Source organism: Rhinatrema bivittatum, chromosome 13 (assembly GCF_901001135.1).
Source record: "Rhinatrema bivittatum chromosome 13, aRhiBiv1.1, whole genome shotgun sequence".
Classification (NCBI taxonomy): domain Eukaryota; kingdom Metazoa; phylum Chordata; class Amphibia; order Gymnophiona; family Rhinatrematidae; genus Rhinatrema; species Rhinatrema bivittatum.
The window spans coordinates 65,667,558-65,685,381 of NC_042627.1; the positions used below are offsets into that span (position 1 = coordinate 65,667,558).

Genomic DNA, 17,824 nt, shown 5'->3' on the forward strand with positions numbered 1-17,824 from the left:
TGGGCGCTTCTAACGCGCGGGCTGCACTCAGATTTCCATAGGGAAACGACACGCGTGTTCCCTTTTGAGAATTAGCCACAAAATTATGCGCACAGGTACCGCGTGCTTCACATGCGCGATTGGTGTGGACTGCAGAGCAGGAGGAATCTAGCACGTGCAACAGTTGGGGGGAAAGCGCTAATTTGTGTGCTCTGTTACTTCCCCCTGTCCCGACCTTACCATGCCCACACCAGACACCTCTCTTTAATGCGGCGAGAAATAATGACAGTGCGCGCGCCTGCCGGCTCACGCCCAGGGATGTGGCTGTTCTATAACATAAGAACATAAGAAAATGCCATACTGGGTCAGACCAAGGGTCCATCGAGCCCAGCATCCTGTTTCCAACAGTGGCCAATCCAGGCCACAAGAACCTGGCAAGTACCCAAAAACTAAGTCATGCGCATATGTTATGAAATAGGCTGACTGTGAGGAAATGCCGCTTCTACCGCTTAAATGGGATTTTAAAAGATGCGCCCGATGCCAGTTTGCCCAGGGTAAGGGATAGGATTTCCGAACGCCCCTAGTTAAATCGAGAACCCTGCTGATCTGTTTAGTTTTCTTTGTTTGATGGCGTCTAACGTCCTCCACAGCAGAAGTAAAGCTGCGGGGCTGTCGATCCTGGCTGACCAGTACAGCCGTGTAACTGCTCTCACTGGATGTCCAAGTGGGTTTTCTTCAGGTGTAGGCTTTTGGGAAGGAGACCTCAGAATTTCTATAGGCGGCTCTGAGACTCTCTGACGACAGAGGGGATGGAACCTCTGGGCACGTGGGGGGAACTGCGCTCTCTCTCCGGGTTTTCATGCCGCAGATCTGCATATAGAAGACTTTTTTTAAATTTATATTCCTTTTATTATTCCGGAATGGCTGTATTAAGCATTTCCACTTTGCTGCACAGAAATTTTTGTCTTTCACAGTTCATTTAATGATGGCTACTGCCGTCATCTCCAGCATGAATTTAATAACCTAGGAACTTTTCCTTTTGGTAACTACAGCAGAGCACGTTGCCTTTTTTTTTTCTTTTGCAATTTCCCTTGGCCTTTATAGGTCCTTTTTCTGCTATCCTTCAGTATTGCTTAAAGCTCCTGTATGTTGATTCCATGTAGAGGGTAATATTTAGTGGCATTGAACCACATCAGTGATGATTACCGCTGATGTGGCCAGAAGCACAAGTGTAGCTTCACGGCGCCTGCAGTTTCAATCCCCTCAGAAAGGTGATGGGGGGCAGGGGGAGGGAAAGTATGTGCCGGGTGCTGTTTTTAACTCCCTGCGGGTACTTTCCTGTGCCTGCTTTGCACCTGCAGGAGGATGTTGGTACCAGCGGACCCCGCCGGCCCCATTTTCAAAGGGCTGCCCCTCTGGAAGCTTCCCTTTTGAACATCAGTGCTGGTGGGTCTGCAGCCTCCCCAGGAATGAGATTCTTGGGCTGCCGGTACCTTTTTTTTGCGTGTTTTTTTCCATTCGTTTCTGATTTCAGAACATTTCTTCTGCTCCTGGTTCTTCCACCTTTTGGAAATCGCACCCTCCAATTGATTTTTATTTTTCTTGTTTAGTGTCTGGAAGCACTCCCGTTCCTCTCCACGCTTTCTCACCCTGCCTTTGTGATTGTTGGGGAATTTTTTTTATCCCCTGAGTTGCTTCAGTCTTGATATGATTATCCATTTCTGTTTTATAACACTTCCATTTTTTTTTTTTTTTCATTTTAACTTAATTTTGAAAACAGGACTGAAGTCCCGGAACGTGGTAGAATGGGAGAGTAGGAAAACCAGGACTGCCTTCAGGGTTGATCTGGCTCGGGTAGCAACAGTAATGGAAAGCAGACGCTGTTTTCCGTGCAGAAATAAGACGCTGCTACCCCAGAACTGTGGCGTAGTACTATTTTCGTGTGTCCAGTTGACATGCATTTCATTAAGATCTGTTTTCCAGAATCTGATAGCTGCTATCGTTTTGCGTCATGCGGTAAATTTTGGTTTTATTTGAAGGTGGGGGGTTTTTTCATTTTGAGGATTATGCGTTAAATGATCTGTTGCTGTGTCTTGCAATGCTAACTCTCTTGCTTATTTGGAAGCCCATGCACCAGTATCATCAAGGAATTAAACCTACTTTTCCTGTGCACTTATGACAGTATCACTTGGTGTTTGTGTGGGAATGGAGGCTCCTCTCTCTCTCTCTCTCTCTCTTTTATTTTTAATGGGTGTTTCTTACTCTGCGTAGGGATATCAGCAGGCACCTGGAGGTGAGAAAGGCAGTTGCTGCCTGTGCTGGGATGCCCAACTACATCAGCTCATTGGAACATGTTCAAGCCAGACTAACCCTTTCCTACAACCGACGTGGAGACCTGGCCTGCTATCTCATTAGCCCTATGGGAACCCGCTCCACCCTTCTAGCAGCCAGGTATCAGCCAAGTCATCTCCTTGGTTTTTTTCCCTCTTGCTCATTGGGTGAGGGTCAAGGGAAGAGCATTGCTAACCCAGGCTGATAGGCTATGTCTGTTTATTCCTGCTCCCTCTTACTGCAAATCCTCTACTCTTCCTATTAGATTCTAAATAGACAAAGATTTTAGGTTTTCTTTGCTTTATCCCTTTTTCATCAGTAGACGAGAGAGCAGGGAAATTCCAGTGAAAAGGGGGCACAGTGGGGGGAAAAGACATACATTTTTTTTTTTTATCTGCAAAATTTGGGGTTTGTGTTTTTTGTTGAACCAAAAAAAGTTGCATGGTCTTTCTTCAACCCTAACACCAAACTTTTATTTTCTAAGTGCTTCCTGTTTGTCATTTTCCTCCAGGCCCCATGACTACTCAGCTGATGGCTTTAATGATTGGGCATTCATGACCACCCATGCTTGGGATGAAGATCCGTCTGGAGATTGGGTTCTGGTGATTGAAAATACCAATGAAGCGAATAACTATGGTAAATTGAAAGAAAATTATATCTCTATTAAACATGCATAGACGGACTGCACAGTCTGAGTTACCACCTCCAATATTTTTACCCGCTTTGTCGTTCTGTATCCTAGCATCAGTTTGAGAAATGATAGACCTGCACAAGCAAGTCTTACACAGGCTCCAGGGTCTTGCGTGTATAAACTTACAACTCAGGACCTTTTGATTCAAACTTAGCGCAAACATCTCTTCGGGATTAGTATATTCTGACATTGGTAGCAAAGAAAATAAAACGCCATCAAAACTGTCAAGAATGGTGCAAAATTGCAAGTTATTAAAAAAAAAAAAAAAAAAAAAAAAGCCTGAATTCTGCAGACTATGAAAAAGTATTTGAAGCTTTTTTTTAAAACTATAGTTAATGGAATTTTGTATCCTATCCATAGAGCAAACCTTTTTCATGTAGCAGCCTAACTTTCTTCAGATATGTTGAATAGAGGGATACGTAATCAAACTGCCCACGGTTATGAAAGCAAAAGTGCAGGGTAGTCTTTCTGTCGGAAAGTTGCACCATTTTGATTAAACCAAACTTACCCCTGTTGTCCCATACTCTCTGTCTCCTCCTCTCCCTACCCCAAGGACACCTTTTAACCGTGCAGGCAAAATTTCCAACGTTGTAGCACAATACTGGTTATTTCTCCTCCGTTGAGCGCAGGCAATAATCCAGGGACATTTATGAACATAAAATGGTGCTTTGGGTATTGCCCTCCCCATGCACCACGTTTTTAATCTGTTTCACTCCTCTGTTCCTCCAAAACCACGGGCAGGACTATTCCTGTTAAAGGCAACAAACACGTCTAATTTCTGTAAAACGCATTAATAAAGACAATTAGTGCACCAAAAGGGAAACTGGAAGGCAGTTTCATTAAGGATAAGGCATCCAGTAGGAAGGAATGGTTTTAATTACAGCATTTGTTTTGGAAGAGACAGCCTCGGAGGGTGGTAGGAAAGAAAGGAGGAAAGCTTTACTTGTTTGTAAGCATTAATCAGTCCCATCCCAGGCCTTGGAGATGGAGTTAGAGTTTTATTCCAGAAGTGGTAATTTAAAACACACGCGGCCTGTCTTCTCGCCAATGCAGGGAGGGGGGCGGGGGAGGGGCTGTTTGCGCAAGCATACAAATGATTATAAAAATAACACGCGCGTTCTAATCCCAGACCAAACCTGCTGCAGTCTACGGTTGTGATGGAGCATTCCAGATGTGTTTATATTTCACCCTCCGTCCTCCGAGCACGCCTGTGAATGCACGCTCATGGATTCTTCCGCACCTATAGCTCGCTATTACGGAAGGCTTCTTTGTAAAGAATTCTGGTCTTTGTTTGAACGGGAATCTGTCTTGGCATGCTTTCACTGATTCCCCCGATCTAATCATTGGTTTAGCTCGTAGAGTTCTTGGTTGCTTGGGCTGTGCAAGAACATTGTGGCTTTTTTTTTTTTGGTTCTGTGTTTCAGTCTGATCCTCTACCAAAACATGGTCTTGTGTTGTGTTCTCATAGTTTTAGTGCTTAATTATAAAAGAGACTCTGCTCTCTTTTTGAAGATGTCAGATGGTTTTAATTTCTGAATGTTTTACACACACACACACACACCATACTTTCTCACGCCACTCTCATTCAGTAATGTAATGGTAAGAAGACAACAGTGAGCTGCAAAATGTAAACCAAATGTGTTTTAGCAATGATCTGTACTCGTAAAATAAGTTGAATTATTTTTATTGTACATTGCAGTCTGACTGGCTCTTGCATGCAGCACGGTAGAGAGGCATTTACCTGGTAGTGCAGTATAAATAGCAACAATATTTTGCATACTTTTCACTTGCCTTATCGCACTAATGTCTAAGGCAAGGTACAGCATAGTAAATCAACCATTTTTAATCCATCAAATGAATCATATTTTCAAACAAAAAGATAAAATTGAACAGAAATAAACTATCTTTAAACAATATAAGCTATAAATGAAAAAAAATATATACAGGCTTCTGGACACCAATAAAAAGTGCCATATGGCGAAGCTTATGGTTTTGTATCTTGTTTGATGGGGCAGTCGTGAACAGACATGTTGGCTATTCCTGGACTTTAATCACCATTCTTGTCTGGACAGGCACTCTGACCCAGTTCGACTTGGTGTTGTATGGAACGGCATCAGAGTCGCCGGGTTTTTCAAGCCAACTGGAAAGCAGCGGCTGTAAAACCATCGCGTCCAGCCAGACCTGTGTTGGTACGTACGGGGGTCTGGGATGAGGGAGTGCGGCAGGGGGGGAATTACTCGAGGGGGGGGAGGGGGAGGGTCGTGCTGAAAGAGGGCTTTTCTTTTTGCTAACAACTGTTCCATTCTGTTTTCCTGGACAAAGTCTCGCCGACCCCTTTAACTCATTTCTGATAAGTACAGATTGGTCCCATTAGTTCATTTCTTGCAGTCACTAGCTATGCTGAAGCAAAACGAGCGACGTGGTATCTGGAACAATTGCACCAAAATTATAAGGCTCGGTGTTCTCAAACACGCTCATGATACAACATGAAAGTACGTTAGGGGGGCCATTTTATAAGGACTGAAGCCTAGCAGAAGACACAAGTTCCAACTCCCATCAGTGTATTGTAATTGAGGCCCCATAGACAGCCTTTCTATGTAAAGGATGTTTAAATATCTTGCAGCTTTACATAAAAGGACAGGCTACGGGGTTTGATGAGTCCATCGCTCTGACCATGTAGCCCCTTCTTCTCGAGTCATTACATTGGCTCCCCATCTGCTTTCCGCAGACGTTTCAAGCTTCACTTACTCTGCAGCTCCTCGTTACCTCTCCTCTTTTCTTTCTCCCTACTCCGTTCATCAGGCAGTGTCTCTCCGATCTGTCTCCTCCTCCACTCTCAACACCACCCCGCCTTGCTGGGCCAGATACAGGAAATAGACTTCCCGAGTCTGTGCCTCGTGCTCCCTCTCTGGCCTTATTCAAAGCCAATCTAAAACCCACCTTTGTGAGTTTGCTTTCAAATCCTAACCACTTCCCTAAAATACCGGTAAATACTTCCTTTTTTTTTGTCATATACGTTTCTTGACTAGATGTACGAGTTTATTTTGATCTGCACGTACGGGTGTTAGGACTTTTTTGGTTTTTAGCATCTCTGTCTTCCTGTTACTGACTTTTCTACTAACTGTGACGTATAAATAAGTTTCTACTTAAATTTAAGTTGAATGCTATTCTGGTGATTGAGGCGTTCTTGGCCTGACAGTCTCCTTTTCCTCATTTTGGGCTCCTAGCTGTCTTGCAGCAGACCTTTCATTGGGACTTCAACCCCCTTTCCCCATTTTTAAACCTCCCTCCATGTAGCCCGGCTGTTCACAGTGCCGGTGCTTGGCTGTGGGCATGGAGCTTGGTTCCCTCCAGCAGCCGGCACGCATGCATCCGGAGTCTGCTCGCTGGGCGACGCGGTCGTGCGATGCCTGAGGAGCAGAAGCTGAGCTCTGGACTTAAATCCAGAAGTCTTGCATGGCAGCAAACAGCACTGCCCGGGAATCCCTTCAGCCCAACATTTTTGAGACTTTGCACTTTGTTCCTTTTAATGCTGAGTTTAAACCAAAAGTCCAGATTTGTGTTTGTGAAGGAGCCTTTGTTTTCATTTTTCATTCATCTCCAACGGACTTTGCCATATGGGAATAACTCATTCCATGAAATAAACTAAAATTGGGTGTGCTGTGTCCTATGACTGCATACAACTATATTTTTGTTTTTCCCAGATGTTTCTCTTTTGAGAACACCATGTGCCTTTTAAATGTTAGCCCAGTTCATTTTTTTAAGCCTGTGAAAGAGAGAATGGATTATAAATCAATGAAATTAGCACTACATTAGCCATTTTATGATATATAGCTTTATTCAATCCAAACCTCACAATTATTCATTATGGATTGGGAGAGGACAGTGTGCGTCCCGCTGTTATTGCAGTGTTAATAGTCCAAGTCCTTGTTTTACTCACTAGCTCTTGCTGCTCCTGGTCCCCAACTAGCAGTACGTTCCCTGTAGGATGGGACTTCCATACAAGATTTCCCTTGCCTGATAACTGCAACAGATGGTACTGTGCGCCACAAACCGTGAAACTGACAGGAGACTGCCTGGGAATGGAAGGCAAAATAGATTGTGAAAAAATTCCCTCTTGGGAAATGTGAAGGATTATGTAGGTCAAAAATAGCTGTCAGTGTATCCATTAATCTAGCTCTGAAATGCATCTCTTGTTTAGTTACTGGTACTGGTACATTGTTTTTGGATTCATGTGATCTTTCATATGATCATCACATAGCTGAAAAGCAGCTGCCACCCTTTGATACGCAGCTGATTGATATATTTAAGGCGGCAATAGTCTGGATAAGCAACCAATTAAATACCATTAAGTTCTTTAGAAGTAACGAGATGGAGCCAGTTACTGCATGGTGGGATAAAGAATCAGAACAAATAACTGTACCATCGCGTCACTAAGACTTGATGAAGAAAAACCTCAACCAAATATACTTAGAGCTGGGTTCCAGTTTACATTCCCTTATTGTATAAGATTATTCTTTAAGGCATGGAAGGCTCTCCAACCAAGAAAAATGTGTTCAGATTTGTGCCTGAAAAAAAACAAATTTGTAGCAGTGGAGTTGCAATGAGCTACCACATCTTTTCCAGAATTTATTTCCAACTCTTCCTGCCTTCATTCTCAGAGCAGATCCTTCCTAGGGCAGGTTCCGTAGAGGATGGGCGAGTTAGAGAGCTTGGTTGATGTATGTGGAAAAGGAGAGATGCACGGCTCTGTGCACCACGAGAGTACGTGCTCAGAGTATATATGTGCAGGGAGGAATAGTGGTAAAGATGCAAGTGCATGCACCGGAGAGAGTCCTGGGGCTGAGAGGACTCAGGTGTACCAATAAACTTGGAAATAGCCTTGAAAACAGATTTTTTTTTTCAAAGTATTGCTGCAGTCATGTGCATGCCCCCTGTTACTCCCTCCCCCCCCCCCAAAAAAAAATGTTGGTAATTCAACAATCATGTCCCTACCACTACCCTTCCCAGAATAATCCTAAAAAAATCATATAATTGGACACTATATGTTTCAATAAAAACTGTGTGTATATTATTTATGTATGTGTATACATATATATATTCACACACAGTATGTACGTAAAGTTAATGCTAATGTGTTGAAATATTCAAGTGATTACCCTATTTGTAACACTTTTTAAAATTAGCATTTTTATAGAAAATCATATAACATCTACATTATACACTAATAAACTATTAAAATGTACGCATCGATCCACTCAATTCAGGAGAGATGTTCGGACCACTGAGTAACACATGTCCAACATCAGGGTCCTTTCAATGATAACGGGGTTCAGTGCGTTCTCTGCTGGAAAACACTCGGTCCCTTTTTACTTGTTCATAGCAGCGTCTCAAAATCAGGGTCAGGAAAGATCCCATCCAGTCCTCAACAAAGACCCCTGTTTCACCCAATTACGGCTTCATCATGAGGAAGAAACTGTATCAAGAAGGTGACCCTCAGAAATTGGACCTTTGTTGAGGAATGGATGGGATTTGAAAGTTTGAACATGCAGAAGGAAGGCTGAGGTTTCTTAAAAAAAACAAAATCCTTCATTTGAATCCATTGATGACAATGACTACTCGGTAACACTTGAATATTGTATTAATGTACAAACATTTAAAACTTTATATCTGCCTTAGGTTATTATGTAATATATATATATATATGTTTATGTGATTTTTGGGGATAGACTGTAAGAGAGTCCCATGAAATACCAAATTTATCAATTAAAAGAAATTCATATTCCATTGGTTGAAGTGTCTGGCTGTGCCAAACTGGAATGTTTCCTTTTAGTACTCACCATAGAGGAAAAAAATGAAATTACGTTGTCACTTCAGTACTAGGCATTTTGTGAATTAACACAAAACCCTGCAAAAAAAAAATTCATTCAGAACCTATATACAAACCTGCCTTACCAAAACAGCACTAACGCCTAGAAATCAAACAGTAGCAAGTTCTCTGTATAAAAAAGGCAGCACTGCAAATATTCCACCGGCAGGGGCGGATTTGGCCTATCGGGGGATCGGGCATCCCCCGGCGGGCCAGTCGCTCTAGTCACGTGGACTGCCGAGTGCGGCCGTGACAGAGCCGCGCTCGGCGGACCACGTGGTAACGCCTGGGCGGCGAATCCCCCGGGCCTGTCGTCATCGGGGAATCCGCCCCTGTCCACCGGGTTGTAAAACACAGTCAGCCTCCTGTTGGGGAAAATAGATTCCAGCTGGACTGCACCAGATCCCTAGACAGAACCTTCATGCTGACAGAATATCTCGCTTCAGTGGCACATGCAGAGCACAGCCCTTCATCAAATACACAATAAGTGATCACAGAGTAGAAACAAAATTATAAGGACACAAACTTTTTTTTTTTACTTTTTTCTCCATTGACCACCGGCTTCACGCCCCCTTCCCATTCTGTTCCCTGCAGACAGGAGAGGAACAAGAGCAGAGGAAGGGCTGGATTATGGAACAGAGGGGCTCTTCCTCCACTCAGCCCCATCTTCCTGTTTCCTGTGGGCTGCCTGAGTGGGGGAGGAGCTAAAGCAGGAAGCAGAGGGCTGTCCTCCTCTGCCCGAGATTCAGGGTAATAGCCAATTAGTTGTCAAGGCAGAACCCGGTGTGCTCGTGCAGTGGGCACTCTGCCTTTCCCTGTTCTAACGACCCCCTCCATTCCCTCTTGTTCTAGCACTGGCTAATGTTGGTGGCACAGTGTTGCAGTCGGTTAAGATTGCTGCAAAATTAAAGGATTTCATTTTTTCTCCTTTTAGTTTACTGGATTTAGCATGCTTGCTTATTTTAACCTCGGTAGAATAGTTAAAATGTTAAATTAGAGCACTTCACAAAAAAGTGGTGAAAAGGAGCTGCATGGGGGCCTCCTGATTGTAGATTAACAAAATAACAAATCCCTCTCCTCATTTAACTGTCCTTAATTGAACCCAAGGATCATAAAGCACATGAAAAGCAGCACAAATTTCATCATCTGTTATAAATTAAAACATTTTTTTATTTCCCATCTATGAGAGAGCAGATTGAGAGCTCTAAATAGATTACCTCCAATTTAAATACTTTCACCACCAGTGGGACTCCGCCATCTTATATTAATGAGTCAGTTGGAACCAATTAGCATCCAAATGACTTTGAATGAAAGGAAATATTTCCATAATGTGAGCAGCATGTAAAGGGCAAGGCGGAGGTGAACATCTGAGGGCTTCCTAGTGAGGCCCGTGTAATGCCCCTTGGGTTGCAGAGCGAGTGCCTTCTTGGCGCGAGACCAGTCGTGTTGAGTCTCTACAGCCCAGTGTTTGAGAAATGGTTTCAATATGTGTGAAGTATGTGCACAGATTGGAGACCTCGTACATTCAGCCTGCTCTCATGCATGCTCCTCGAGGATATCCTGGAAACCCAACTTGGATGGTGGGGGTCCTCCCGGACAGGTTTGAGATGCCCTGCCCAGTACACTCTCCAGTGCAGGGTTTCTGACTCTGGTCCTGGAGTTACCCCATAGCAAGTCTATTTAGTATTTGTTAAGGTAAATCTCCTGCATATTCATTGTGGCTATTCTGAAAACCAGGATGCCAGGGGGTACTACAGGACTGTCTTGTGAATCCAGTCTGATTAGGGCTATTGACCACCTCTGCCACAGCCCCTTTGGAAAATCTTTGTCTGTATAGGATACGCATTAAGATAAGAGCATGTTTGAAAGCGGTGGCTAGAGACATAATGGAAGAAACTCATAAATACTTCGGGCCCCAAGAGATGGGTTTTGGTTTTTTTTAATTAAAAGGGTGATACAGCAAGGAGTAAAACAGCAGTGCCATGCACTTACTACAGAATTTAAATTTTCAATGTATATTACAATACTACGACTTAACATTTCTATAGCGCTACTCGACATATGCAGCGCATACAAATAACACACAAGACACCATTCCCTGCTTAATAGAGCTTACAGGCAAATACAGTATGTATGCCTACATCAATACATAATTAGGGCTGTTTTCCTTTTGAATTCGTTTATATCAGAATGTAGCTTATTAAATGGATGCTGATCTCTTTCCCTGCTTAAATGCCTCTTGTTCTCAGCCACCGATAGAGGCTTGTTGAGAGAGCCTTCCATAAGAGCTGAACATTTTTTTTTTTTTTAATATTGTACTGATTGTGTATTCTGTCCTGTACCAATAGCTGTAAGAAAAGCCTGCTCTAACTCACTTATCCTGGAGAACAACATGCAGATAAAGTGCCTTGGCAAGGTCATGTCAGATGTCTTTGGCTGAGGCTTGACTTAAACAGGAGTCTCGTTTCCAGCCCGTTAATCTAGCCTCTAGACTACACCGTCATTGAAACAGAACTGATGATTTTAATAGTGGGATGTTGTGGAGCTTTCTTGATTGCATGGTTGCTGAAATTTTGAACTCTGCAATCAGTACACATTGGCCTTTTACTAAGATCCAAGCGCAGCGTCTTGAGTCGTGAGCTAAGGGACTTGCCCCTTCTTGACCTTTTGGCTGAGTGAGAGCCTGTACAATACGGGTGTGATTCGGAGGGGGTTGCTGCTGTGGGACTCTGGGAGAGGGTGGGGAGAAAGGAAATAAAAAAAAAAAAAAACCAACCCTGCTTTTTGATCTTCAGGGTCTCTCACCCCCTACTCTCTCCAACCCTGCCTGTGGGCATTAAAATCTTAAAATCCGACCCTGCTAGTTAACGCTCTGCCTCCCACTGGGACACTATGATGGAACAGCCATTGCCAAAACAGGAGGATTATACTTTCTGCTTTAAAAAAAAAAATGGGATGACTGCAGTTGTTAGTTGGGCTTTTGTAGGCCATCCCAGATCAGTTTTGTGGGGAAGATTCTGATTGGGAAGCATTTTTCATCCAATGAGTGCTACACGGTCTGCGTGTTGAGTATCCATAGCCTACTTGTGGTCTGTATTGAATTCAGCACTCTTACCTATCTGCGTGCCCATTTTTTCCCCTTTTTTAACCCAATCTTGTGTGTTTTATCTCTGCAGTGTGTGAGGAAGGATTCTACCTATACCTGAAGAGCTGCGTAAAGGCTTGTCCTCCCGGCTACACGACCAGCGTCCAGAAGATCCACTATCCTCTGGAGAACAGCGTGGAGCCCATCTTGGCAAACATCTGCGTCCCCTGCCATGCGTCCTGTGCCACCTGCAAAGGCCCGGGGGTCAACGACTGTGTCACCTGCCCTGCACACTCACACTACAATAGCCTTGACTTCTCCTGCTCCCGCCAAATGCAGATCCTGCGCGAGTCCCCGCCCACGCAAGAGAAGCCGGAGGAGGCAACTCTGGGGTCTAACTGGCCTGTTTTCCTGGCCGGCCTGAGCTGCGCCGTCATAGTCCTGGTCTTCATTACTGTCTTTCTCATCCTTCAGTTCCACTCGGGGTTCAGCTTCGGGGGGAGGAAGGTGTACTCATTAGACAGTGGGATAATCCCTTACAAGGGGATCCCCTCGGACATATGGCAGGAGGAGGCATCCGATTCTGACGTGGACGAGAACACGCACAGTGAGAGAACTGCCTTCATAAAAGAAAAAAGTGTCCTTTGATGACTGCTGCTTAGCTTAAGAGCCCACACCCCTTCCCGTCTCCCACTTACCCCCAGACACTGGAACTCTCCATTTCAAATTTATGGTAAAGGAACAAGTCCAGTCTTCTGCACCCGTGTCTTTCCAGTGGAAAGGGGCTGAGAGAGGATGGTTGACGTTTTTCTTTTTTTTTCCTTTTTCTCCTGGTATAATAGTGCGTTTGTTTTAAATTAGGGATTAACTATATTATCAAGCTCTGTCCTATGAAACAGATGTAAAAAATGTTACCATGACTGTGATTGCACACAACTGCATTTTTATACATACACGGGTCCCTTTTTTTTTTTTTAAACCATGAACGCATCCGGTGTTCTGGGAGGAAGCCTCCAAGTCCACAGAAATTAAAAAGCTGACAGTCTCTTAGAAGAAATGTTTCCTATGTCACCTTCTTCAGCCCCACTGATATACAGGATATTCCTCACAAAGATATCACTAGTGAAATGCACTCATCCTTTTTCCTTTTCTCTTCAGGGCCCACTTCGTTGCTGCTTTTGCAAACATGGCAAAAGTCCAGTTACGTAACTTGATAAAATATTGACGCAGGCAAATCAACAGTAGGCTGATCTTTCATGCCTCTTGGGTGGCGTTTGCCCCCATTTCTGTGCTGCAGGCAGTGAGTGGCCGCTCTGGTCGAAGCATCCTGTCCTGAGAGAGGGGGCATGCATTTCAGCCGTCATGCCTTGTGCATTCTTCTCACCACGAGGTGACCTTCTGATGTCCTGAGACAACAGACTCACACACACACACACAGACAGACTCACACACACACACACACACTCACACACAGACACGTTTCTGACTAATCTGATGGTAAAAGCTGACCTTAAATTTGTTTAAAAGAATGTTTGGACTTTATGACAGTATGAATTGGAGTTTTTAGGGGAATAGATAAGACTGTATAATTTTACACAGATTTAAAGATTTGCAGCTGGACGTTTGGAAAATTGTACCCATTTTAGATGAATTCAGAAACTTTAAACCCATGAGTAAACAAGCAAGCTTGTGAGTTATGTGCACAAGTGTGTTAAAAAGTGTGCAACACTGCACGCCTGCTGGGGGAAAAATGTTTAGGAAGCATTTACGTGGTATTGTGGTTTCACGTTTGCGCGGGTCTAGAGTAAGGCAAATGACATAGATTGCTAACGAGCTTTAATTATCATGGGGGCGCTCAAGAAGAAGAGTAGGAAGTTGGACCGCCTAACGTTTCAGTTTTGTGTTGAAACTTTAAGGAAGAAGGGAATGTGTGCGATACTGTGAGCATCTTGTCAGCAGGTTGGCAGCTGCAGAAGACGTGCCACATTCCCGGCACGAGCGCAGAGGAAAGTGAAGGCAGCTGACTGGAATGAAAGTGAACAAAAATGAGATGTTAGCTTTCAGACTGATGAATTTCTTACATGCTCCCTTCCCACTACAGCTGGTCTGCATTGCAGTTTTGCGTATTCTTGGCAGTGTTGTGCTTGCCAGTTCCTTATAAAAGGGCCCTTGCAGGCTCTGCTCCACCTAAGGCCCGACTTGCAAAGCATTTTTTTCTACTGACACCAAATGCGGGGGGAGGGGAACCCTTTAGTACATCTGACTCTTAGCGTGGTCCTCCTGTCGTAAAATAACGTTAAGCGGTCCCGAAAGCGTGCAGGTGCTCCTTTGCTCTGCATCACTGCCTCTTGAACTGTGTAGTTGGACTCCCCCATAAATAATTCTCATGCTCTGCCCCCTCCCATCTTTTTATCTCTCTTCACCCTTCGAGATGGGGGGGGGGGTACAATTGTTGCCTTTTTGTATTCTTTATATAAGCAATAAAGCTCCAGAGGCAGCAGTTTGCAGGGATACCCAAGGTTGTCTCTTCTAAGGGAGAGCCTGTAGCCTGCAGTAGAACTTGTTTTGGGTGGTGTAGCTGCTATGAAACGGATATTATCAGTATGACAACTTTCTTTCCTGGCTTTTTGGCCGGGCATTTTCCCCCCCCCCCCCCCCCAGCTCATTTGTACTTCCAGATCAATCAGAAGCAAGAATTCCAGGCAAGGAGATTCCTTGCCCTCCCACCCCCCCATAGTTATATCCTCCACATAGCCCAGCCAGTGCAGCAAAAGTCCACAAACTGGCTCCATCTATTCTAGACCCTGGCTAATGTGACCCGAAGTCTGGCCACCATGTGTGTTGCCGTTCTGCGATGAGACTCCCTGCACCCACCAGGCTTCTGCAAAGTTTTCAGCCTCAGCTGGTCCAGGGAGCAAAAATCTAACCCGAAAAGCTAATGCAGGGCCCACCACTTGGCAGTGCATAGCACTTGCCACTGAGCCATACGGCTGGTCCTGTTTGCAATTTATTTTTTGCTTTTATCTGTGTTTTTTCAGTTGACACGGGTCTCCCGCGTACAGATGCAGAGCGTGCTGACCAGCTTTTAGAGGCCCTGTTAGCCGGTGATGGTGCCAACATTCTGGTCCACTGTAAACAATTACAGAACATAATTTAACAAATATTGAAGACTGAAAGTAAATAAATCTGTTCTAGCCAAGATTTCGTCTTCATAACCAGTGACAAGACAGAAACAGTCTTTGCCACCATATCTTAAAGTTCATCTTTTAAGATTCCAAAATGCCACAGAGATTATATCAGTTGGCAAGTAACTGAAGGAAAACATTTTAGGATGATCAGTCACATGCTCCAAACTGTAGCTGTGTAAAGCTACTTTTTTTTTTATTTATCCCATGATCAGAATTAATGATTTATTTTACAGTATTAATCCTGAATGCTAGGCTGTAGAGTCCATCATGCAACCCACCTTCATTACAATACAAGTGGTCCACAAGCACAGTTGGCTGTCACTTGCATAGCTATTTTAGGAATGTTTTCAGGTTTAAAATCCAAATGTTAAAAAAAAAAATATATACCTTTGAATGACTGGAAAGAGGTGTACAGTCTTCTCTCCAGAGCCTCTCAGTTATTTCTGTATGGATCCATGGTTTCAGATGTCTAGGCAGGTTCTGAACAGAATAGGGTGTTGTAAATGCTTCTCTGAAAGTTTTTAAGGTTTTTAGCTTCTCAAAGGGAATTGCTAGAATACTATAATTTTGTAGGGATGTGCATTTGTATATATATATATTTTTTTTTTAGTGCATGCCATTTATATTTAGTGCACACCAAATAAAAGCGAAAATAATGAAATTGAAAAGAAACACACAAAATGAATTTTAAAAGTGAAACGAACTGAAAAAGAAAAATTTTCTGGTTGCACATCCCGACTGCTCGGACATACTGGCCATAGTAAACCAGGAGGTTTTCTGCTTGCCTTCTGACTGGCAGCATCCTGTGCCTACATTTTGGCTACTGGGTTGCCAGGTAAGCTTTGTGTGCCCACCACTGTAGTAAATTTATAGGGCTCTTATTTGTTTAATAATTTCACTTGTTAGAAATCTCAGGGGCTTTCAAGGTAGAGCATCAAAATCCGCATGCAAGCATTTCTTTATTTTAATTCTGAAACAGATTATATGTGTGGGTGTATAATTGGAGGAAGAGAATCAAAATGAATTCCTCATCGTGGCTTCTTTCTGCACATTCTCCCTCTTATCCTACTTGCCCATGCATTCTCTTCTGCTGTACTGGTCTTTCCGCACAGCACGCACGCACACACTCAACATAAATATAATAGAAGTACAATACTTCAGGAACGGAGCTAAACTTTATGAAAGTTCATACAGTGAACACTTGGTGTAGCACTAGCAGACCCTTCTCTTTCCTCCCTCCCCCCCCCCCCCCCCCCCCCCTCCCATCTAAACCAAGGAAAATACCACAGAAGCAAGTCCAGGGTACAGGTGAGAACTGATTTCACCAGTAGGATTGTAAAAGATCACGTCAAGCTTGGAAGGTTCTTGTTCGGGTTTTCCGAGGGATATCTGGTTAGCAGTGCCAACGCCAGCAGTATATAAACCCTTCCCAGGGGTATCTGGAACATTTGTGAGAGACGTCTGCCATACTCCCGCACTTCCACACGTTCCCACAGCCTCGTTGCCGCCGCCGCCACCACTATTTGGCAAGAAGCTAAGATAGCTAGCAAGGTGTGCACGCCCAACCTTTTAAAAAACAAAACAAAAAACACTCGATGTAAGCAAGAATTCCTTGTTTCTGTGCCTTCTGCATAACCCTTTCCATGGAGCTACAGGTGTGTCAGCCTGCCTGATGGACTTGGTGTCTTTCCTCCCTCAGGATAGTTCTGGAAGCTTCTTTGCCTCAGTCAGCAGTAATGTGGCATCCGCAAGCCTAAAGCTGATGGAACGTTACTGTGTAAGGACTCGGTCAGGGGGGGTGGATAATTGCTAGAAGATGTCCTCTTGTTATCCATTATAATTGATTGAACTCTTACGGAACCTTCTTCCTTACGACCCGAACTGCAGTTTCATATCTGATGGAGGTTGCCTCTTGCCATTACCCTTGAGTTTCAGACAAAATCTTTTCACGACAAAAAAAAAAAAAACTTCCGTATATGGGCGGCTGCTTTCTCCTTTGTGGGTCGTTCGAACCAAGGAGTGCTCGTGTGGAGACAGTGTGGGGAGAAAGCAAGGGGGTGCCCCTCTGAGATGGGGTACTAGTAATTTTTCTTTGGGGGAGAGAAATCTATATTATATGTGATTTAAGTAGAAATGGATTGGGGAAGTAAATCCTAATGGAGCTTATTTTTGTATCATACCTTTTTTTTTTTTTGTGCACAGTAATTTTCTTGTAATTTAAACAAGGAGAAATTGCTTATGACAATTTTTTTATTTAATGGATGTGGATATACTGTTGAATAGAAAGATTTAAAGTTATTAAATATTCAAAACTATGCAAATAAATAGTACTTACAGTGTTTTGTGTGTCTCTGTATATAAGTGTGTGTGTGTGTGTAAAGACATTTTGTCTGTAGCAGCTAGCCCTGGTGTTATAATGTTGGTGTTTCCTGTTAGGACACTGGGACCAGATGTGCTAAGCATTGTTCCCGTAGACACAACATGGCAGAGACCCCCTTAGTACACTTGGCTTATGTTGGATACTCAGTAGTCCAATGGAGCAGTAACAGTGGAAAGTTCACAGACAGCTGCTTCCCAGATGTTTTTGTCACTGTGGCATCTGTACTTTGCGGCGTAAAATATAATCCTGTAGACTTGTGTTGAAATGAGGCCAAAAGTCAATGCTGCCTTTTTGGAGCCAT

The 17,824-nt window shown here is 43.7% G+C and overlaps 1 protein-coding gene across 1 annotated transcript in view; it reads left to right on the forward strand.

Annotated features, from left to right (window-relative positions):
• The window catches only part of LOC115074744 (furin-like), a 73,852-nt gene extending 56,370 nt beyond the window's left edge, over window positions 1–17,482 (forward strand). The window contains exons 11-14 of the mRNA XM_029574507.1: window positions 2,251–2,430; window positions 2,822–2,946; window positions 5,074–5,190; window positions 12,047–17,482. Coding sequence (XP_029430367.1) covers window positions 2,251–2,430; window positions 2,822–2,946; window positions 5,074–5,190; window positions 12,047–12,603 — 979 coding nt within the window. The 3' untranslated portion in view covers window positions 12,604–17,482. The remainder of the gene's footprint in view (window positions 1–2,250; window positions 2,431–2,821; window positions 2,947–5,073; window positions 5,191–12,046) is intronic.
• Window positions 17,483–17,824: the final 342 nt, after the last annotated feature.